At 37.7% G+C, this 24,788-nt stretch overlaps 1 protein-coding gene and 1 long non-coding RNA gene across 2 annotated transcripts; both read left to right on the top strand.

Moving 5' to 3' along the window:
• The first annotated feature begins 8,806 nt into the window (after positions 1–8,806).
• LOC309477004 (uncharacterized protein) lies at positions 8,807–24,191 on the top strand. The gene is made up of 4 exons (XM_082140161.1): positions 8,807–8,861; positions 23,386–23,450; positions 23,670–23,838; positions 24,074–24,191. The coding sequence occupies exons 1-4, from the start codon at positions 8,822–8,824 to the stop codon at positions 24,154–24,156; spliced, it is 357 nt and encodes a 118-aa protein (XP_081996287.1). The 5' UTR covers positions 8,807–8,821; the 3' UTR covers positions 24,157–24,191.
• LOC309477050 lies at positions 12,088–18,828 on the top strand. Its single transcript, XR_014198502.1, has 5 exons — positions 12,088–12,117; positions 14,060–14,235; positions 14,342–15,109; positions 17,875–17,988; positions 18,073–18,828. It is a non-coding gene; the product is annotated as an uncharacterized lncRNA (long non-coding RNA).
• Positions 24,192–24,788: the final 597 nt, after the last annotated feature.

Here is a 24,788-nt window from a genome sequence, read left to right as displayed (position 1 = left end):
TCGCTTAGGATAAAAGCGTCTGCTAAATGACTAAATGTAAATATAAATGTAAATTTAAATATAAACCACTAATCCTACTCCTACCCCTAAACCTACGCATTATCATTCCTTAAAACTACGTAGGCTACAATTATGAAGAAAAACATAACAGACAGACAAGTATAATCACAATAATTTATTTATTCCGAAAATGTCAAAACCGGGACCAAAAGTCGTTCACATGACGATGTGTTGCAGTCCTCTCTGGCCGTATATAATAGTTTTGTATTAGGTACAGAGCAGAATTTAAGTAATTAATCCATGAAAATATTAACCCGGCTTCGCTCTGAGTGAAGGCGCGCGCGCTTCTCCATTTCAAATGTAGTTTACCGACTGAAACACGGCATGTCGCAATCTGTGACGAAGCAAGCGAGAGCCAATGAGTGTTTGATATCACGTCAACAGGCTGTAAAACATGTCGTAACCATAGACTGTAAAAAATATGGACAAAGCGTCTGTGACGTCACCCATAGACTTTCTGAAGAACTGTTTTGAAGTCGTTTATGGGGGGTATGGGCGGCGCCATCTTGGAAAGTCTTGGGAAATCCTAACCCCGCCCACCTTGTGTAAGACTGAGCCGGTGTGATGAGTCCGAGTCCGAGCCATAGAGAGAGAATTTCTCTAGTTTCTCTGGTCCGGGCTATAACGTGAGCTGTTTTGTGTTATTATGTGGTAGCTTTATGTAGAATGCTAAATCCCGCTGCTATAATCTCAAGTTGCGTCAGCAGAGGAGAAAGACAGCGAAATTTAACAATACTACTGTTACTGTGTCACGAAATTTAGTTTTAAGAGTTTTTCAGTCTACAATGTAGTTGTTTTAATCTCAAATATGTTGTTTGTTTATACAGATAGCGCCTATTTAAAATTTTGATCTGACGTTTTCGGAGTTGTGAAATCCAAGGGATCACCGGGCGCTCAGCGCTATGTATCCCGCCTGGAACAGCCTTATCTCGGCTAGTGCATCAGACGTTTGCCGCTCGTTGATGTCTCGTCTAGTGGAGTGGTTAAACGTGGGATATAATTCGTCTTGTGTAGGCTATATCTAACGGACAATCTTTGATCTCATTAATCTATCATTTGTTCCCCTGGCAAATCGTTTTATGGCTTCTTATACCTTTTAGGCTACCTATACTTTCATAATGGCTGTCTAAGCTAACTAAAAAACACACTAACAACGAGAAATGTTTAATTTCACAAACTATAGCTTTGGTTAAATACTAGTATTTTAAACGTAAAAGTTAAAATACATGCTAACTGTTGCAGTGCCACTGCCCACAAACACTGATGCTAAATAGTGCTCACTAGCTACGTGAAATAGTAGTGGATTGTCACTTGTCGGAAAAACTGGAGCGAAGTCCTCCTACAGTGTCGGTTAGTGCAGTTTATAGCAGAGCAACCCATTTTATACGATATTTCAATACAAATGTTCAGAAAGGATACAGAGGTGGTATGATGTGTTGTGTCAGATCATGGCCGAGACGTCAAATTTCAGGAATTCCACTCGGCGCAGCCTATGCTCAGCTGTCAATCAAAGTTAACCACGCCCTTATTTGTCATAAGAAATCAAGCATAGCGTTAGTTCTGGCAGGTCACGTTTGTCAAGCTCTCATCAGCTGACCCTCAGCTGATCCACATCCACCTATAGGAATATGACACCTATCACCGTATACATATATAAGCTCCTTCAGTATTATCAGCAGCTATCGCGTGCTGCTTTGATGCTCAGAAGGCCATGAGCTCAGTTCACTGATTGGTTCGCTAAAACAATTATGCCTCATCTGCTTAACCTTACTTGTGCTTCTTCTGCTTTAGTGACAATCGCCATGGATGCGCTTACCGGCTGCTTAATTCAATCTCATTTTTATTTTATCACAGGAGGTTGCTGTTATGGTTTGTTTGGGGGGAATAGTTCAGCTCTCTTTAGTCCTAAATCATGTGAGCGTCCCCTAATGCTGCTGCTGTCCCCTGACTCTCTGCTAAATTCACGGTGCTCATGAATGGTCAGGAGACTCATCTGATTAGAACCATATTACTACATTTACATTTAGTCATTTAGCAGACGCTTTGTCCAAAGCGACTTTGGATATTGCTAACTAATTCGTATTTATTCATAAGAATCCTAAATATTTAATTGTCTAAACCATCCTCTTGTTATTCACAAGAGGATTGCCAGGTGTGGTTTGTTTGGGGGGAATAGTTCAGCTCTCCCAGTCCTAAACTGTGTGAGCGTTCCCTATGCTGCTGCTGTCCTCTGACTCTCTGCTATTTCATGGTGCTCATGAAAGGTCAGAGGACTCCCTGAACAGAGCCATACCGCCAAAAATTTAATTTAGAATTTATCAACTTGAATGGCAATTTATTAAAAAAAAAATTTCCCTAAATTTTCAGTCATGTGTTCTTGACTTAATGGACCTGAAAGAAAGGATGTTAAGAGGCTAAAAGCAGGTTTAAAACTTGCCTCATTTAAGTCAACAGGGTGCAACTTTTAAAAAGAGGATAACGGTGTAAGCAACACCGATTTTTGTCGTTGTTCTCTGTACTGACAGCACTCCAAATTTACAAAAAAAAAAAGAGCTCAATGTTAAAATTGACCGGAGTTTTCCTTTAATAACAAACCAGCCCTTTTGAGCCTCCTCAGAAAAGACAGCCTTTGGTGAGCCTTTTTTACCAGGCTACAGTTAGTTTTCCAATTGAAGTTGTCGTTGATGTGTTCTCCGAGATATTTGTAACTGGAGACAACTTCCACCTCAGCCAATGCAGGGGGGTGGGGATGGTTCCTGTTGGTTTTTCTGAAGTCCACAATAATTTCTTTAGTTTTTTTCCATATCAATGCAGAGATTGTTATCCCTGCACCAGACCACCATTTGATCCACTTCTGATCTGTAAGCTGACTCATCATTCTGAAAAATGAGCTTCACCACAACAGTATCATCTCCGAACTTGACAATACCATATTGCTGAATACTCGGATGTCTGGCAGAGCAATCATGTCAGCAGTGTGTACAGCATCGGGCTCAGGACACATCCCTGCGGCGAGCTGGTGTTGAGAACAATGAAAGAAATTATGTTATGTGCACAGTCTTTCAGGACCCTGCCTGGGATGTTATCTGGGCCTGCAGCTCCTAACATCTTCTGTGGTTACACTGGGTGGCTGCTCACCAGGTGGTATAGCGAGTCTAGTGCTAGGAGTGGTGTTAGCGAAGCATAATCATAAAGCGAGCATAAAAAGTGTTGAGAGCACCAGAGATGTGAAGAGATGGATCTCTGGGGCATTCAGTGTCTTTTCTTTTATAATCAGTGATACTCTTAGTCTTAATGCCGGCCCACATCCTCTGGGGGTCGTTGGTAGAAAAGTGGCCCTGTATCTTAAGAGCATAATCAGCCTTAGCTCTTTTAATGCCGGTACTCAAGTTTCTCCTTGCAACTCTAAGTGCCTCAGTGTCGCCGTTCCTGAATGCTGAATCTCATGCTCTCAGAAGAGATCTGACCTCAGCAGTAAGCCAGGGCTTCTGGTTTGGATGAATAGTTATTGTTCTGGTGGTAGTAACATCGTCCACACACTTACTAATGTAACAGGTGACAGAGGATGCATTCTCCTCCAGATCCACCTCTCCAGCATTTGTTGCTGCCTCCCTGAAGACCTGCCACTCAGTACACTCAAAGCAGTGTTGCAACACAGAGGCAGCGTTACTGGGCCACACTGTGACTGACTTTTGTGTTGGTTTCATTGTCTTCACAACAGGGCTGTAGGAGGCGATAAGCATAACAGAGATGTGATGTGATGAATGTGTGTAACCAAACAGTTGATGGTGCCCATTGATTTCCATACTAGGAAGAAAAAAAATACTATGGAAACCAATGGGGTCCATCAACTGTTTGGTTACCCACATTCATCAAAATATCTTATTTTGTATTGAGCAGAAGAAACAAATTGATACATAGAGAGTGAGTAAATAATGACAGAATTTTCATTTTTGGGTGAACTACCCCCTTAATGTCAATACATGTATTATTGTTATCTTATTACAGGTCCAACTGATTATTTTATGTCTTATTTAAGTATTTAATTTAATATTGTCCATTTTGTGCAATTAATTTTTTTTTATATAAGAAGATATTGTTTATCTAAAGTTATTTAGTTAATTGTTCTGCACATTTGCACGTTAATTTGTTTTTACCAATAGCAATCAAAGTGGTTAGCTTACAGTAAATTCATTGTCTGCTGGTTTATTTAGCTATTTTCAGTACACCACATTGAGTATACCACTAGTACTGTAAGACTTTGAATATTAAAGTGCACATTAACACCTGGCCACTCTTGTGGGTTTGCTGCTTTTACAAATTAAAACTGTAGAAGGGTAAAACATGCCAGCTACAACTAATAAAATTGATAATTGGTGTGTTTCGTAGTCTGTGACTAATCAAACATTGACAATAGCCAATCCTATTGGCGGCACCATGGGCCCCCACATACAATTCTGCTCAGGGCCCCATAAAGGCTTGGGCCGGCCCTGGATGACATGAGGCTAGTTTAATACATTTCTAACATGAAGCTAGTTTAAAACATGTAAAGATTGCTCCACTTAGGAATTAATAAACGGACCACACAACATGTGCAGAGATGTGGAATAAAAGATCATTTTTACTCATCTTAGATGTTGATTCCAGATGTATTCTGAAAGCGTGTTCACACTGTTAACAGCAAACAATGCTAATTATTTGAATGTCTGAGTAGCGAGCTCATTGGCCACTGATGCAACAGCAACCAATCAGCTGTGCTAAGAAGATAACCACATGATTGCTAATAAGCTAAAGACCAATCAGCCTGCAGCATTCAGAGTTTCATGCCAGAACTGTGTAATAGTCTAATCTGCCGCTGATCATTACAATAACACACATGTGATTCAGTGTGTTCAGAAGAGCTTTGGTGGATTTGAGAATGTTGGGATTTAAAGGAGAGAAATATGAAGAATTTGAGAGCAAATCTGTTCATTTTGAATCAGTTATTTTAGCAGAACACACCCCCCATAATCACTGGTTTATAGCTGAGAGAGGTCAAGGAACTGTTGACAGACCATTTATTTGGCGACACACAGTGGACATCCTGTTTCCTGTTTCCTGCATGGTAACTGGTCAAAAGATAAGAGACTGTCTGAAAAGCATCATGGAAATGAGGAAGTAGACTTGCTAGCTAAGAAAGCATTAAATCATCCACAAATAGAAATTAAGTTAGCTTTAAGTAAAGCTGAATTCAAGAGAGTGATAGCATTTGAAGTAAGTAAGAAATGGCAAAAGTTATGGAATAATGGGTCTAACGGAAGACATCTTTTTCAGATTCAGTAGTATGTTGGAAACGAGAGAAAAAGACTTGGAAATAGGAATAAAGATGTCATTATTTCACGACTAAGAATTGGACATAGCATTAAACCATAGTCTTTATAAAATAGGTAAGCATGAATCGGGAAAGTGTGACAAATGTGGAGAATTCGAAACAGTGATATTCTTTTTCAGTGTCCTGCATATGAAAGGGAGAGATTTCAATTAATACAAGAATTAGGATGGTTGGGAGTTGATGAAATTTCTTTAAAAGTATTGTTAGGAAACGGGTCATGGCAATCAAGAGTACATTAAATATTATTTAAATACCAGAAAAAAACACAGCAACAATATAGGATCTAGGAATGTTTTTTTTTTATATATATATATTTATCTATGCATTCTCCACATTCCAGATTAGCAGGTGGCGGTAATGCACCTTTTTCGTTGGTTTGCCAAACCGCCATAAAACACCAGAAGAAGAAGAAGAAGAAGAAAAGCATCATGTGATTCAAAGAGAAAATCTGAAAAACACAAGGTGTGTTGGACATCGGCTGCGGCTGGATGCACCCGATCGGCGAGAGTAGCCGCGTGCAGGCGGGGAGGAGCAGCAAACGGAGACGTGAAGTCGGACACTTTCTGGTTCCCGTAGTGACCGCTCACGTGGTGTTTGCGTACTTTACCACAGCTGTAGTGAAATAAATGCAATATTTGCCAAATAATGTTTCAGAGACATTTTCATTCAATACTTTATGTACTGCTTCACAGCGTCTGTTTGAACAAGAATAAAGTTCAACATAAGCTACTATCAATGAAGTGGAGTCTACGTTTTTTAATCAGTTTTAATTTGATAAACATGACACAATATAACATCGCAACTACATGAAAAGAGTGTTTACTGTTATAATAAACTGATATGAGAGCTTTAGAGGAACTAAAGGTGTTCGAATAAACACGAAACACACGTGATCGTTGTCATGCAGTGAATCCGGCCAATCGTGGAACAGTTGTGTCGTCATCAGCCAATCGTGGAACAGCTGTGTCGTCATCAGCCCTCGTGCAGCCGCTCTTGAGAAGCTGCGCTGGCTGAGTTCTCCGGCTACTCTCGAATCGCTCTCGCGGTACTTTGATGGCATACGTCACAGTCACGTGGCGTCGGCGCTGGATCAAGTCGGACAAAATTTCTAACCGGCATGCACTGCTTCAAGTCAGCCGCCGATCGGTCTGCGCAGAGCTGTATGAAGTCCAACAAGCCTACAGTTTCTGTCACGTTTTGGGTTTGTTCATGTCATGTTTCCATGTCTGTCATGTGATTCCCTGTTAGTCATGTGATCCTGCCATGTGTTCCCTTGGCTGATGTGTCATGTTATCATTGGTTCATTGTTCACAGGTGTCCCTTGTCTTGTCATTAGTCTGTGTATTTAAGCCCTCATGTTTGCCATGTGTCTTTGTCAAGTATTGTTTCCTTGACCTTAGTTTCAGTAGTCATGTCAAAGCAATAACTAAATCAGCATACTATCGTCTGAAAAATATTGCAAGAATTAGATGCTTTGTTTCCAGACAAGACTTAGAGAAACTTGTGCATGCTTTCATCACCAACAGGGTGGATTACTGTAATGGACTCCTCACTTGACTTCCCAAAAAGACCATCAGAGAGTTGCAGCTCATACAGAACGCTGAGCAGAACCAGAACATATGAACACATCACACCGGACCTCAGGTCTTTACTGTCATGGTTTACGAATGCATTGCTTTCTTTTTGTCTCGTGCTTTTGTTATTTGTGTATGTCGCGTGGATCTATGGGTGTGGCCGGAGCAATCATGCTCATTCATCAATCTGCAATCATCATCGGCGCCAGCTGCGACTCATCATCACTTCCTTAAATACTCACCGTTTTCTCCTCTCCATTGTCAGATCATTGTTTGAAGTCTTGCTGTCTGGTGTTCCTGTTTCCCGTTCTGTGATCGTGTGGTGTTTGTTCCTGGATTCCTGTTCATTGTTCAGTTCGTCGTTCATGCCGGAGATCACCATCACTTCACTCTGCACCAGCTCAGACTCACCCGTGTTTAACCTTCGAGGTCCCTGCGTCACCCGCCAGTGTTTGTTGCCTTATATGTTTCATCTGTGTTTCCAATAAAGAGTTTATTGCACCTGCTAATGCTTCCTCGTTCTAACAGCATGACATTTAGGATTGACTTTAAAGTATTATTACTGGTATATAAATCATTCAATGGCCTAGGACCTCAATATATTGCAGATATGCTCACTGAATATAAACCCAACAGATCACTCAGATCATTAGGATCATATCAGCTAGAAATACCAAGGGTTCACTCTAAACATGGCGAGTCCGCTTTAGCTATTATGCTGGACCAGCTTCCAGAGGAGATCAGATGTGCTCCTACAGTAGTCACATTCAAATCCAGACTCAAAACACATCTGTTTAGCTGTGCATTTACTGAATGAGCACTGTGCCAATGCTCATCCATACTGTACTGTACTGTATTTTATTTTTCTAAACTGTTTTAATTATTCTTATTTCTTTTTATTATTTTAATTTATTCCATGTAAAGCACTTTGAATTGCCATTGCGAATGAAATGTGCTAAATAAACTTGCCTTGCCTTCCTGTAGTTCTGCTTTTGTGTAAGTTCATGTTCATGCCTTTGGTTTTTGTTTTCATGCCACGCATGTTTTTGTTTCATGTTTTGTTTTATTTGTAATAAACTGCACTTGGGTTCTTTATAACTTGCATCCACTGGAATCCCTTTACAGTTTCACACAGAGAGACAGTTTTTGTCCAAAAGTGAGAACATATTTTATAACTTTTATTAAAATTATTTTGATGGTACTATTATGAGTGCCATTTAAAACAATTATTGATCTTTTTTGAACTATAAATATGAGCAGATGTGTATTTATCTGCAAAAAAAAAATTACATTTAAGATTACACTAAAAACTTAATTGTAATTTAATACATATTTAATTCATTTTAAAAAAATGTAAACAATCATTCATGACAAAGCATTATATCATCATTAAGCACACAGCAATTGACACAACACTTAATGTTTTATTTTGATTAAACAACATACAAATATTTATAATTAAATTCATGTTTTTTTTAATTCATTAAAATGCATAATATCAGCGTCATATGTATACATCAGTTACAATTCAAGTCTTATCATACTGTAACTGTTAAAACCTGAAAGTCAAAGAAATAAAACATCTGTATTTTATACTTTCTTTAGACCATATACAATATCACTCAATATTTCTATTAAATACTATGGTAATGTCGCAAATGGATCCTACCTGTCGCGACATTGCCTTCTTTGCATTCTCTCATAAAATAACCTTTTTATCATAGTAAAATCTACATAGCCTATCATTCCCAACAAAATATTGTTTAGCGCAAAACGTGTTGAAGATTCGAATGAACCAAAACAGAAAAAGACGCTGATGTTCAGACACAACAGCATTAATAGCGGCAAACCAAACTGTGAGTATTTATGATGTTTAAGATCAAACTCTTATGTATATTTCATCATCAACAGTGTTTCATCTACTCCAGTGTCTGAATGTGCAAAATGAATTATATTATAGGAAAAGCATCATTTACACTTGCAGTTATGGTTTAAGATATAGTTTAGATATAACCTATTGTTTTGTCTGGTGAACTATATGTAAACATCTGTTATTATTTTAAATTCAGTTCAAGTCTGTTGTGCTTATTCTTATTTGTTTTGTTAAAAATATTCACATTTAGCAGATTCTGCAGTGTGTGTGTAGATTTATATCCACGACTGGACAGATGCTTTCATTCAAAGATTCATGAATCGATTCATGCATGTGAATCCATTACTTTCTGCTGTTTGAGCTACATGAATGCTATAATCAGATGCTTATGTTTTTATTCCCACAGTTTCTCATGTTGCTGATATTCATTCTGGTGTTTCAGTGAGTCGTAGAAGAGGAGAGAAACACACACACATCAAATACAGAGACTTAAAACTGTGTAGAACTGATGCAGAAATCTGATGCTGTTGATCTTTGTGTGTGTGTTATAGTTCTGAGAGTGTGATTTCTCTTTTTAGAAAGCAGCAGATATTCATCTAACCTGCAAAATATTCATCATCATGTTCGTTTTAAACAAACATGTCCACCTCAAAGTCTGATGTTACAGTTAGTTCTGCAAACCTTTCTGAATGTTTGCAGGACAATACATAATGGATGTATCATAACTTCTTAAAATTGAATGAAATAATCAATCAATCAACCAATCTATCAATCATCTCATCAAACAATTACCATGTCTACCCTATCAGCATGAGAGAAAGCATATATATATTCACTCTGTCAACTCACCTAACTTCCTTGACAGTTTTCAACATCCCTCCACCACCCCGACTCCTCACCCTTGGCTTGTTCTTCCACAGCCAGGAATACGGGGGGAGTACTCTGGGTTCGGGCCGAATACCGAGCCCGGAGCCCTCTCCTCGGACAGCACGCCAAATACGCATTTATTCTATCTGACTTATTTGTGAGTGTGAACTAGTGAAATAGTTCTAAGACTGAGTTTCTTCTTATTGGCACACCAGCAACAGCTCTGTTGTTGATAACAGATCTACTCTCTACTGCCGTCTTTATAAGCTCTTAACCTTGGTGTGATATTTGACGTTCACTTGACACTTGAGGCTTACTTTAAGAGTGTTACAAAATCGGCATTTCAGAAATATTACAAGGATTAGCCTTTTCCTTTCACATCTGATGCGGAAAGGCTCATCCATGCATTTAGCAGATCAAAAATTGATTAATGAAATTCACTTTACATCGGTCTACCAGTAAAGTCTATTAAACAATTGCAATACATTCAGAATTCGGCAGCAGGAGCTCTTACTCTCACAGCCTCACGTCAGCACATCAGGGGTGTCCTTTGTGCTCTGCACTGGCTTCCAGTCCAATCACGTATTGAATTTAAAACGCTTTAACTTATAAAGCTGTCTTCTTTCTGTTTGATTTAGTAACCCCTTATATGCCGTCTCGTCCTCTTCGCTCTACTGATTCTCTTCTCCTTCATCAGTCCCTGCTGATTAAAAACTATGGGACAGAGAGCGTTCTCTTGTGCCGCCGCGAGGTTCTGGAATGCGTTTCTTCTGATTGTTCGCAGTGCTCCCACATTAAGCTCTTTTAAGAAACAGTTGAAAACCCACCTTTTCAAAATTGCTTAGTGAAGTTCACATCGTAATTTGGGGAGGAATTAACCCATCTAATCATTCAATTAACTGCCGGAGCATATTAGCAGCCGCTCGATCACCTCGCTCTAGCATCCACTGTTCTGGTGTCCCTCCACCTCCCCAACTCCACCTACATAATTTAGGCATCTCGTTACCATACTCCTCATCCAAGCATTAGTAGTCCCACTGGGGGGTTTATAAGATCTAAGCTTGAGTTGAAGCTGCTTCTTCGAGCCCCTCCACTGCAGACAGCAGGCCAAATACGCTGAACCTTATTAGCTTAAACAACTGAAAAAAAAGCGCTGGTTGTTCTCTCGATACTCGACAACAACGGAATCCAATGGCCAAGGTATAATGCGTGTATTAAATTGTATAATAATCCCAAAAAAAGCACAAACACAGCAGAGATGGTTTAGCAGCTGGAACATTAATTGCATTCTTAATGTAAAAATTCTAAATTATATTTTATTTGGTTATTTTTATGTAATGTAAAGTAAATGTTTGTCAAACCAGACAACATTAAGTATAGGAATAACTGGGACATGAATTTACATTTTATCTATAATCTATTTTGCCTCCTCATTTCAGAACATCACTGCCGCTAATCAGGATTGTTAAACTCAGCTGTCGTTTTCTAATAAGCCATAAAGCACTTGATGAGCTTTAGATCAGGTGTGTTAAATTAAGACTGAATCTAAACTCCTGCACTGCAACATTTTCAACATTATTGATTTTGTTTTATTTAATCAGATCTGAATACCACAAATTTTGACATTTATAAGCAAAATTACATTCAATATTATTATATTTTGATTTGGAGTTGATAACTGAATGTGAGATTCCTGACATGATAATGATCTGAACTATGAAATCATATGGAATAAAATGACTTCACAGTTCGTGTCACATTATTGACTCTATAAGCAAATGGGACTCGAAATCCTGTTGCTGCATCTGATTATATCTTAAAAGAGGAGTTTATTGTTACTGTTAAACGATTTAATTTAGCAGATGCTTTTATCCACTTACAAACAAGGAATATCACAAGTAATTTGCCACAAAGCCACAATAATTATAGTATACAATATCAAGTTCATTAGAACGCTAGATTAGGAGACAAGCAAGAGCAGAGGAGAAATATAGAGATTTATTTGTTGTTGTTGTGAGTGCCTTGTTGGTTTAATGTGGTGTTGTTCAGTAAAGACTGTCTTTAGGTATTCAGCATTTCCTGGAATTCAAAAGTTGTGATCTCATGAGATATGGTGACAAACTCATTTCACTGTGAGATTCTGTGAAGTCAGTTCTAAAACAGGACATATTGAGGTGGAGTGAATATGACTGTGACGAGTGTATGAAACTGAAACTGACCCTGTATTTGTCTGTAGTATTACCAGAGTCTCTGGTAATAAACTCCTCCTCTGGTCCAGAGGAGGAGTTTAACTTTCACTGTATAAAAGCTTTCTGAGCGGTCTGATCTCTCAGATCTGCACTGGATGTGTCCTCTCTTCTGCTCATCACAAGGTAACTAAAACACTTTATCTTTAATTGTTTTGTAAACATTTAGATATTAATGTCTCTATTATAGTCAGAGGTGTCAAGTAACGAAGTACAAATACTTTGTTACCTTACTTAAGTAGAAATTTGGGGTATCTATACTTTACTGGAGTAATTATTTTTCAGACGACTTTTTACTTCTACTCCTTACATTTTGACGCAATTATCTGTACTTTCTACTCCTTACATTTTAAAAATAGCCTCGTTACTCCTATTTAATTTCGGCTTGTCGTCGTAAAAAAAAAAAAAAAAAATAATAATTGGCCAATTACACAAACGGTTTAGACCTGACTCCCGCCTCCTGAATACACATCGCTAAACTGATTGGCGTTGTGGTGTCTTTCTAACTTGTGAGAGGCTGTAGTCACATTTGTTTGTACGCAGCGCCAAAAGTCCTCCGAAGGAAACCTAGGCTGCGTTCACACTGCAGGGCTTAATGCTCAATTCCGATTTTTTTTTTTTTCAAGGCCGTTCACATTTCCAATTAAATGCGACCTTTTGTGATGTCCTGTGTGAACCTGAAATGACCCAGAAGTGACCCGCATGCGCAAAAGTGTACTCAACGGTCAACGACGTCACTTGTTGTTTGCGGAAGTAGCTAAACTTCAACTAACTGTGATTCACTCACACACACACACACACAACACAAGAGTGCGCGCAGCGACCGTAACACAAGAGCCAGACAGCAGCCGCTGACCTATCTAATATCAGCACAAATAAGTTAACATAACGTTAGTCTACTCTTATTCACATTGGATATATAATGATGGTGGCCGAGGGCTTTTATTTATTTTTTTAATTAACGGGCTCGTCGAGGTCGACCCGTTCGGCAGATTTACCTCAGCTCGACGAATATGCAGTCCGTTTTCAAACCGACGACTACTTCAACGCAGACTTATGACGTTTATCGCATATCAATGACGTGCGGGTCGGATACATGCGACCTGGCCGTTCAGACTGAAGTCGCATTTCAAAAGATCGGATACGTATCGGATTTTGGACCACATACCCAAGTGGCCTGGGTCGCATTTCAAAAGATCAGATCTGTGTCGTTCAGACTGTCATGAAAAGATCAGATACAGGTCGCATAGGGGCAAAAAAATTGGAATTGGGTAATTTCAGCCTGCAGTGTGAACGTAGCCCTAGATGCGGTAAGCGAGGGAGAAATCGGGGCAAATCGCGTCTGGTAAGCGAGGGACAAATGGAGGCAAATCGCGTCAAATATTGATAGATAGATAGATAGATAGAGAGAGAGAGAGAGAGAGAGAGAGAGAGAGAGAGAGAGAGAGAGAGAGAGAGAGAGAGAGAGAGAGAGAGAGAGAGAGAGAGAGAGAGAGAGAGAGAGAGATTTTTTTCCTTACTTTACTTTTATACTTTAAGTAGTTTTGCAATAATTAATAATATACTTTTACTTGAGTAAAAAGCTTGAGTTGATACTTCTACTTCTACAGAAGTCTTTTTAAACCCTAGTATCTATACTTCTACCTGAGTAATGAATGTGAATACTTTTGACACCTCTGATTAAAGTGAAACTGAAATGTAAACCTGTATTGCTCAACAATCATTAACTGATGTCAAACTTCACTCTGAACTGAACTACTGTATTCTCTTGAACAGATATTACCAAAGTCAGAATATATTAGAAATTACAGCATGTGAACATGTGTTGAGCTTCACTAACTACAGGATAATTACACATGTGGACAAGAGAGAGAAACATTAAAACATGATGACATCACTGAGTTAAACGTGTGACAACTTGCCCCAGTCTCAGAACACACATCTACTGACACTCGACTGACGGCTTGTGCTAAACATGATTTATCTTTTTATGTGTTAACATTTAGACCATCTTATGACAGCAATTTAATAATAATAAATAAAGATTTTTTCATGTTTCATTGTTTAGGTTTAATGGACCCTCTGGACTGGAGATGATGTGTGACGAACCGAATCTGAAGATTCAGAAACAACAGAACAACACAAATCAGGAGAACAAAGAGAAAAGCTCACAATCTGAAGAATCAGTTAATAGATCCATGAGATTTCATCGGCAGGACAGTCTGGAGCAAAGAAGACCAGACTGTGTGTATTTTAATATCACAGACTTTTTTTTATAAAGATTAATTTGTATATTAAATGTCTTCTTACATGCTCTATAATATTTCCACTTTATCTTTATTTTCTTCAGTCTCTCATGATGAAGCTGGAGAGAGTCATTCACTGAGAGACATTGACAGATGAAATATAAACTGCTTATGGACAGAAACTGGACCTGGAACAAATGGAAAAATGAACTTTAATGAAGCAATAATAATAGTTCATTATTTTATAAACCACAGCACCGGTTGGACTCTCAATCTCATCTTAGGTTAAACAGTAGATTACGGCATCAGCAACTCCAACATCAAGAGCTGCTTTGATTAAAAGTGTCGGCCAACCACTTACAGTAATTAATACAGTAAACTCATGTTAGGATCCTGTTGGTCAAACTGAAGGCCATGAATGAAGAAAGCCAACCCATTCTCACTCCCAAGACGTCAAAAACTGGGGGTGGTGTGGCGCAATGGATAAGACACATGCCTTTGGTGTGAGAGACCCGGGTTCGAATCCACTGTGAGACACCAATGTGTCCCTGAGCAAGACACTTAACCCCTAGTTGCTCCAGAGGCGTGCGACCTCTGACATATATAGCAATTGTAAGTCGCTTTGGATAAAAGTGTCAGCTAAATGAATAAATGTAAATGTAAAAACTGAAGCGTGGTCAAGCGTCCCGGCGTCACAATCAAGACGCCAAAGCCTCCTCGGCGTCACTCTATGATGAACTGGGAACTCTGCTTTCAATGGGAAACCTGTGGCGTCAACAACAGACGCGAAATTTATCAGTAGGAAATCGTGCTGATGTCTCATTCCCAACACATCGAGATATTTGGCATCAGTTCACCTGTGCCGGATGTTGGTAAGTAGTCGTAAATACGCTGTCCTAATAATGTTTGTTATAATGTCTTTTCTGTTTGTCGATGTTAATCACATTAGTTCATGTTCAGCTCATGTTTTATAGGATAAAGACAGACACAACAAATAAGATCAAGTGACTAGCTCATGACTTAACTCACGTCACCTTCTATCAATATGATTGGTTCAAATGGTAAAATCAAGCCCCGCCTTTTTACCCTCTGTTACTGGCATAAGCAAACATATCATTAAAGGGTTAAGAGCTCAGTAGATTGCTCAATATATCATGACATAATACAGACAGTGTATTGTACGCAATCAATCTGTTTCACTTTCCTGACTGTTGTTTTCACTTGCAAATTGCTGTCACTGCATTATATCTGTCATATCAACGGAGGCTTTCCGTTTCATTGCTTTCTTTCGACACCTTAGATTAGATTAGATTAGATTCAACTTTATTGTCATTACACAAGTACAGGTACAAGGCAACGAAATGCAGTTTAGGTCTAACCAGAAGTGCAATAGCAGCAAGTGCAGGATATACAGTGGTTCCATAAGTGCAGAACATGGATATGTACTGAATAAATATAGAGTTGAATACTATTATAAACAAAAATTTACAGATATATTGTCCTATGAATATAATATACAGATAACTATTACTGTGAACAGAGTTTACAGCTAGATATGTACTGAATATAATAATATACAGATGGCTATTACTATAAACAGAATGTTTACAGATAGATATGTACTGAATATAATATACAGATGGCTGTTACTATAAACAGAATTTTACAGATAGATATGTACTATGAATATATATACAGATGGCTGTTACTATAAACAGAATGTGAGCATAATATACAGATGGCTATTACTATAAACAGAATTTTACAGATAGATATATGTATAGGTTAGGCTAATGAGCAGTATAACAATGGATTTAAAGTAGTGCAAATAAAGTTTGGACAGAAGCTATCCGAGTGAAAGTGCAGTGGAAAGTAATTGCATATTACAGTTAAGGTACGATATTGCAATGTATATATAAACAGTCGGTACTGTAAATAAACAGTCGGCAGTGCAAATTGAGCATATTCCAGTCAAACCTTACTAAACTACGGTGATTAAACACTGTCTGTCACGTGATGTTAGCCTGGCAAGCCAGATCAAGATGTTAGGTCTGGCAACTCTCCATAGACACGGCTCAATCCAAGGGGCGGGATAAACGGCTGTCTTTCAAATTCCCTCGGCACGCAATAGGACAGCGCTTCAACCAACCAGAGCGTTTTCCCGACAGCCAAAGCCGATTCGAAAGACTGTTCTCCAGCAGCAGCTCTTCTTTGTTTTCAAGTGGCAGGTAACCATCGCAACTCTGTCGTCATATGTTAAGCCCGCCCCGCCTACTCTATACACGACGTGATTGGCCTGACCCAATTTAGGTTTTTACAGCTCCGAAAGTCAATGGAGAGTTGCTAGACTGCCCTGGCTGCAAAATACATGTTGCTGCCGCTAGAGTGCGTCTAGATTTCTAGGCTAACGTGACGTGCTATAGACCTTCAATCAGTTAATCATATTCATATCAGGTTCAAATTTGTACAATTAGTTCCAAAGTGCTATTTGCAGTAGAAGCACAGTAAAATCAACACTTACCATGCTTTTACCACAGTAACCTTAGTTGTACTGTGATACGTGTAGTAAAAAGACAGTAATCACAAAACTTACCATGCTTTTACCACATTGTTGGTAGTTTAAAAGTGATATTTGTTGAAAAATGCATATTTACCACAACACTTGCCATGCTTTTAATGCCTAATCATTTAAAATCCAATATTTGATATGATGTTTCATATGAAGCAAATTTTTGGAATGCCAACAGTCGTGTAATGTAATAATGCTTTCAGATTTCATGTAAACAGTGAAGGGAATTAATATCAGTGACGATGATGATTTCACCTTTAGAGCTGTGTTACACACTACATGAAAGGTCATTTTCAAATATCCATAATAAGGTCCTTTAAGGACAAAAATGTCCCCATTGAAAAACACATTAAAACTCAAATTTTTAATCCCAGGGCCATTTAACTATAAAATGATGCAATCTTTGTTAAGAGGCTTTCATTCTGTTGGCAAAGGCTTCAAAATTTACATTTTTACTATTTTTTTACCAGATGATGCCATTTTCTCAGATTTGGCCTATAAAGCAAACACTCGCTTTATTCCTGTTTTCTGATTCTGGATATCATAGATCAATACTGTGCTGGATTTCTATTAACAGCAAAGAAACCAATAACACCCAATAAGTTACCCAATAACACCAGACACAGCGATGAGTGAGAGTAGGCTGCCACCTAGTGGACATAATTTACTATAGTAAAGTACATACTTGACTCACTGAGGGCCTTTTGTACAGTACACAACATCCAGACTGCTGAGAGTGATGTGTAGATGAATATGTGAATATGTGCTGCGCTTTCCTCTCAATAACTATAAACACACAACAAAAATGAGAAAACTGCAAGTTTTTTTAATAAACCATAAGAAAAGCATCTGAACACGTCACTATTATTTTATAGCAGCTTTACAGTATTAAAGATGAAAACAGTGTCAGTGTCTCGTTTCATCAGAAGTAAATCTTCATTTGCCTGTCATCAACAGATTATCAGCTTTATCATCATCATTATTATTATCTTGTGCAGTTTTAGTGTTGTATGTGTTTGTTCTGTCCCTCTTTAAACTGAAGATAATATTATGTTTCTTCATGGACAGTTTCTGTGGATCCACACACTCCTGTAAAGAGTGGATCTGAATCATCAGAGAAGATCAAACATGAGCTGAGATCATGATATCTGAATAAATGATGTGAAGACGCCTGAAACTAATGTAAGATCATGTTTGCCCATCATTTCTGAGATCATACACTGCAGCTCTGATGATCAGATGATCAATATTTGATTTATATTTCAGTGTATATTGATGAAGATGATGATGAACACGGCATGTGTGTCTTTATAAAGTTTCTTCTGGACTCTGGAGATCCGGACAGCATCTTCATTCATAACAGAACATGATGAACTAATGTTTCCAGACCTTCAATCTTCATCAGAGAACAAACCAGCGGGAGAATCAACTGTGTCCGTTTATTAGGCTTTGGAATAAGTGTAAATAGTGTAAGTCTGTAAATGCTGTTATGTTTTTATATAGTTGTGTAGTTCTTTCTTTCTGAATCTAAAATTCTATTGATGTCAGTTATCAGTGAAATACTGCATGTTCATCTGTTGTGACAGTATTGTGTTTCCCATGTTAAATATGATCCTCCTCATGTGAGGTTCTCTGACACACACACACACACACACACACACACACACACACACACACACACACACACACACACACACACACACACACACACACACACACACACACACACACACACACACACACACACACACACACACACACACACACACACACACACACACACACACACACACACACACACACACACACACACACGTTTGCATCATTTACTCCTGCTGTTTTCTGTCTTTATCTGCATTATGTGTCATTTTGTTTTCCCCGTTTAAGATTCTTTGTCTAAATCAAGTGTTTCATTTCTTTGACACATTTACTGTAACGGTAAACTAAAGACTGAATTAATCATGGCAATAAAAGTCGAGATACAAACACACTATTATAAATAAAAAGCATAAAATGATCAGTTGTGTGTTTGTCCTGAACACTTTCTGAACTCATTTTCTCCACGGCTCATTCAGTGCCGGTTACACTCATGACCTTTATTCTCCTGACACACACAAGATCATCTTTTACAGTAAAATAACAGATCTGAGGATAACTCACAGTCTAATCTCACACAGCAGATTATTTAAAGTGTGTGTTCACCCATTAATGAAGTTTCTGGCAGTAATTACTCTCCATCATGTCCTTCCAATCCTGTAAGATATTCGTTCATCTTCAGATCAGAAGTGAAGATATTTTTGATGAAATCTGAGAGGTTTCTGATCAGACTATTGTTCATGCGCTGCAGAAAAGACAGAGACTAATCAGAGGCCAAGCATTAAAATAATAATAATTTGTAATGCATTCAGGACTGCAGAGATTTCTAAGACATTTATGGGTTAGAAAACAAAGTCTCTGAAGAATGTGTGAGAAAACCTGTTTATCCAGGAGGGTTTGAGACAACAAAAAGTATTTTTCGCTTGACCATCCAGCAAAACTCACTGTGGATATTTATTTCTAATCTTTCTGCATGACTTTAATATGTTTAGAAGGAGAGGAGGCTCGTGACCTTCAGGTGTTCCTGATGTTCATGTTCTGCTGCGGTCGCAGAGAGTTTGTAAAGTCCACTGTGGTTCAGTGGCGCTGAACTCTAGATGACAACCTGACATTTAAGAACAGAAGAGGTCGTTTGGGAACAATGAAGCCTGAGAAATATTCTGTGTGATAAGTTAAAATAATTTTGGTGTTCAAAGTTAATAGACTTACTTTAATCCTTAAGTTTGTTCAATTACTCCTATAAAATGTAAAATTGTTGTGCAGCAAAGACTTATTTTCATGTTTGTATTATCAGGTTCTATGATCATGCTAAAGAGGTTCCTGTGGCACTGAGATGTGTGTCATGTCTCTGTGGAAAAGCACTGCAACCACATTGACTCATTCCTGTACGTTAGGGTTTCAAGTCAGTTTCAGGATGTCAGAACACGTCATGACACCTCCTTCACTCTGTAAACCCTAGAGATGTTATTTGTCACAAGATACATAAATCTATTACAGGATACTGAATAATACAGTAACAACTTACAACTATGATGTGTAAATATTTCCTGCTGATAAAGATTGAGCAGAAAGAAGAGCTTGTGTTTGAGTGTAAAGTGTTATTGTGTGTCAAATGTGGGTCTGTAAAATTATTAGAAAACATGAGTTAGTTTCCACTGTTATGCTTATTAATAATCAACTATATATTTCTTACAGACAAAATGACATTTGTACATTATCCAAGTTGCCAGAGTGTGTTAAAGATATGGATGACCAGTAATGTTCTTATAATAAATGCTGATAATCATAAATAACATGATATTATTGATTGGCCATAATCCTGTCCACAGAATCTCTTGTAAACAATCTGCATCAGTGTGTGTTTCTTCATCATGTCCAGTTAAAGATCTGGCTGATCCTTCAGCGTTATTCACCTCAGAAACACCCAAAACAATGTGCAACACAGAGAACTGAAACAACAAGTGTGAACGCAGAGCCTTTGATGTGTGTGTGGCTAAGAAAACTGTGTCCGTTTATTAGGCTTTGGAATAAGTGTAAATATTATAAGTCTGTAAATGCTGTTATATTTTCATATAGTTGTGTAGTTTTTTGTTCTGAATCTATAATTATATTTATGTCAGTTATCAGTGAAATACTGCATGTTCATCTGGTTGTGACAGTATTGTGTGTTTTCATGTTAAATATGATCCTCCTCTGACACACACACACACACACACACACACACACACACACACACACACACACACACACACACACACACACACACACACACACACACACACACACACACACACACACACACACACACACACACACGTTTGCATCATTTACTCCTGCTGTTTCTGTCTTTATCTGCATTGTGTGTCATGTTGTTTTCCCCGTTTAAGATTCTTTGTTTAAATCAAGTGTTTCATTTATTTGACACAGTTACTGTAACAGTAAACTAAAGACTGAATTAATCATGGCAATAAAAGTCCAGATACAAACACACTATTATAAATAAAAAGCATAAAATGATCAGTTGTGTGTTTGTCCTGAACACTTTCTGAACTCATTTTCTCCACGGCTCATTCAGTGTCTGTTACACTCATGACCTTTATTCTCCTGACACACACAAGATCATCTTTTACAGTAAAATAACAGATCTGAGTATAACTTACAGTCTAATCTCACACTGCAGATTATTTAAAGTGTGTGTTCACCCATTAATGAAGTTTCTGTCAGTAATTACTCTCCATCATGTCCTTCCAAACCTGTAAGATATTCGTTCATCTTCGGATCACAAGTGAAGATATTGTTGATGAAATCTGAGAGGTTTCTGATCAGACTATTGTTCATGCGCTGCAGAAAAGACTGAGAGACTAATCAGAGGCCAAGCATTAAAATAATAATAATGTGTAATGCATTCAGGACTGCAGAGATTTCTAAGACATTTATGGGTCAGAAAACAAAGTCTCTGAAGAATGTGTGAGAAAACCTGTTTGTCCAGGAGGGTTTTTGAGAGACGAAGCGCTTGACTATCCAGCAAAACTCACTGAGACTCACTGGTGATATTTATTTCTAATCTTTCTGCATGACTTTAATATGTTTAGAAAGAGGAGGCTCATGGCCTTCAGGTGTTCCTGATGTTCATGTTCTGCTGCGGTCGCAGAGAGTTTGTAAAGTCCACTGTGGATCAGTGTGTTTCTCAGCCTGATGTCAATGAGTGTGTGGCGCTGAACTCTAGATGACAACCTTACATTTAAGAACAGTTTGGGGACAATGAAGCCTGAGAAATATTCTGTGTGATAAGTTAAAATAAAGTTGGTGTTCAAAGTTAATAGACTTCCTTTAATCCTTAACTTTGTTCAATTACTCCAATGAAATGTAAAATTGTTGTGCAGCAAAGACTTATTTTCATGTTTGTATTATCAGGTTACATGTCATGCTAAAGAGGTTCCTGTGGTACTGAGATGTGTCATGTCTCTGCTCTGTGGAAAAGCACTGCAACCACATTGACTCATTCCTGTACGTTAGGGTTTCAAGACAGTTACAGAATACACAGGTCACTTCCTTTAGTCTGTAAACCCTAGAGATGTTATTTGTCACAAGATACATAAATCTATAACAGGAAACTGAATAATACAGTAACAACTTACAACTTACAACTATGATGTGTAAATATTGACTGCTGATAAAGACTGAGCAGAAAGAAGAGCTTGTGTTTGAGTGTAAAGTGTTATTGTGTGTCAAATGTGGGTCTGTAAAATTATTAGAAAACATGAGATTAGTTTCCACTGTTATGCTTATTAATAATCAACTAGGCCTACATATATATATTACAGACAAAATGACATTTGTATATTATCCAAGTTGCCAGAGTGTGTTAAAGATATGGATGACCAGTAATGTTCTTATAATAAATGATGATAATCATAAATAACATGATATTATTGATTGTCCATAATCCTGTCCACAGAATCTCTTGTAAACAATCTGCATCAGTGTGTGTTTCTTCATCATGCACAGTTAAAGATCTGGCTGATCCTTCAGCGTTATTCACCTCAGAAACACCAAAATACAGAACATGTTTCTGATGCAGAAAAGCTCATAAAGCGTTCATGACTGGATTACTGTAATGCATTACTAGATTATCCTGATCATTATCAATCAACAAACTACAGTTATAGTGCAAAATACAGCAGCTAGAGTTATTACCAGATCAAGACAATATCATCATATAACACCAGTTTACCATCTCTACACTGGGAATCTGTTACACTACTGATGTGTGAGACAAGCATTAAAAGAGGAATGTGAAAAAAACACAGAGAACAAAACCAGTGAGAACTCAGAGCCAGAGGAGGTTTTAACCACATCCTTTGTACAGGTTTTTCAATAGAGTGGGTGGTCTGCTCCCCAGACTCTCAGTAACACTGGAGCTTCTCTCTGTCCAGATCATCACAAGGTAATTAAACACTTTCATCTTTAAACATTTTGTAAGAGCATTTTTTAGATATTAATTATGAACAGAGATGTTAGTGTACAAAGTATTGTAGTGAAACTGAAAGATAAATATGTATTTAAAAAAATCACTTACAAATGTGAAATTTCACTTTAAATATATATTATTTCTGTATTTTTTTCTAACAGATTTGTGCAGAATCTGAACACAAGAGAAATGAATGCATGACAGGAATATATCATCACAAACTACAGAAGAAGGACTTTATCTTTATATATTCAGTGTGATTTAATAAACTCTGGATTATTCTACATCTCTCTTCTTCTCACAGGCGAGAAACATGTTTCATATTTCATTTCTCATCTTTACTGAGGAGCTTTATCTTCATATGATGACTGGATTATCTGCTATTTTATCACAAATGTTTTAAATTCTATATTTTAAGTGCATGTTCTCCGTTAGATGATCTGAGTCTATATCATCAGTTCAGTCACTGTATTATAATTATGATGATAACGGGTTGTTTTCTTCATTTACAGTCTCTGTTGATCCAGTCAGAGCTGTAAAGTGTCGTTCTGATGAATCAAATATGATCAAACATGAGGTGAGAAGAGAAAGATGTTTATGATCAGGACTCACACATAAACTCACATTTCTATATTTGTCATTTCTCATCATCATTGATTATTGTGAATATTGTAGAGTTAATCTGAGATGCTGTAATAACACTGAGCTCATGCAGATGTTGATCAGGAGTTGATCTGATGTCTCGTGATATGATGTTATATCGCTTTAATGAAACTCTGTCTGTGTGATTGAACAGATTCAAATGAAGAGGAGAAAGAAAATCAGCAGAAATCACAGATCAGCAGAAAACAAGAAGAATGAGAGAAAAATGGAGGACACAAATGAGACACAAACCAGAGAATCTCCAGAGGAAAGAGGACAGACACTTGTTAGATCGAGCAGTATGGAGAAACTAAAGCCACACTGTGAGTGTTTGATCATTATTGAACTTTAATCCTTAGTTTTACTGTCAGATTTACTGTTGTTTTCTCTCCTGTTATAAAGTGTCACATTCAGACAAATACATCAGACTGACTTTCTGCAGTTATGAAACATTTACAGATTGTGTTTAACTGACAGAAAAGTTATTGATTAAGAACATATTAAATGTATAAATTCAAAGCAATGTATATGATGATAATCTAATATGTATATTTCTAGTCTCCTGTGATCCAGACGAGCCTGTAAAGTTTGATTCTGGTGTCAAAACTGAGGAGAGATTCTCATCAAACCCTTCATCATGATCTCAAGAACATCTTCATCAGCATCATCATCATCATCATCATCATCATCATCATCATCATCATCGGTCTGTTCACTCCTGTTCACTCCACACTCATCAAGATCTTCTACACTGTAAGATAATATACTGTAATCATCTTTAATGTGTTCATTGTTTCTGCCTTAATGAATATGTGCTGTTAACCACTGTAACTGCATGATTGTATTATCTGTGTATTTCTGATGTATGGACGTTACTTTGTCACAGTATGTATAAGCACTAAATGAACGTAAAAGTGAAAATAAAAATAAAGCGGCTCCAGATTGCCCTTTGATCCTGTCCTGCAGTCTCGTGTCTCCCTCTACAGGAGATCATCAGAATCACAGCAGAGTTAAAGAAGCTACAGATGAAAATGTGTTTTACAGCAACAAATGAAAACACTTACAGATTTCAGTTCATCAGGGAATATGAAAATCAACAAGTTGTAATTTGAAGGGAATCATTATTGAAGTCAAACACAAAGATGTCAAATGTGCGTCACTATAAAATATGACTTCTGCTGTTTTGATATTATTCTGAAGGTTTGAATGGTTTGATCAGAATCAAGATCTCTTTAGTTCCAGTGAATTCTGTGACGCTTCCAGCTTTAATATC

The sequence above is a fragment of the Leuciscus leuciscus genome, assembly GCF_965113295.1.
Source record: "Leuciscus leuciscus genome assembly, chromosome: 16".
Classification (NCBI taxonomy): domain Eukaryota; kingdom Metazoa; phylum Chordata; class Actinopteri; order Cypriniformes; family Leuciscidae; genus Leuciscus; species Leuciscus leuciscus.
This window is presented reverse-complemented; position numbering and strand designations above follow the sequence as displayed.

Coding starts and splice junctions, on each gene's coding strand:
- LOC309477004 (XM_082140161.1), top strand. CDS start 8,822: ATGTTCAGACACAACAGCATTAATAGCGGCAAACCAAACT. Junction 8,862..23,385: donor TAATAGCGGCAAACCAAACT/GTGAGTATTTAT, acceptor CTTCATTTACAG/TCTCTGTTGATCCAGTCAGA. Junction 23,839..24,073: donor GGAGAAACTAAAGCCACACT/GTGAGTGTTTGA, acceptor GTATATTTCTAG/TCTCCTGTGATCCAGACGAG.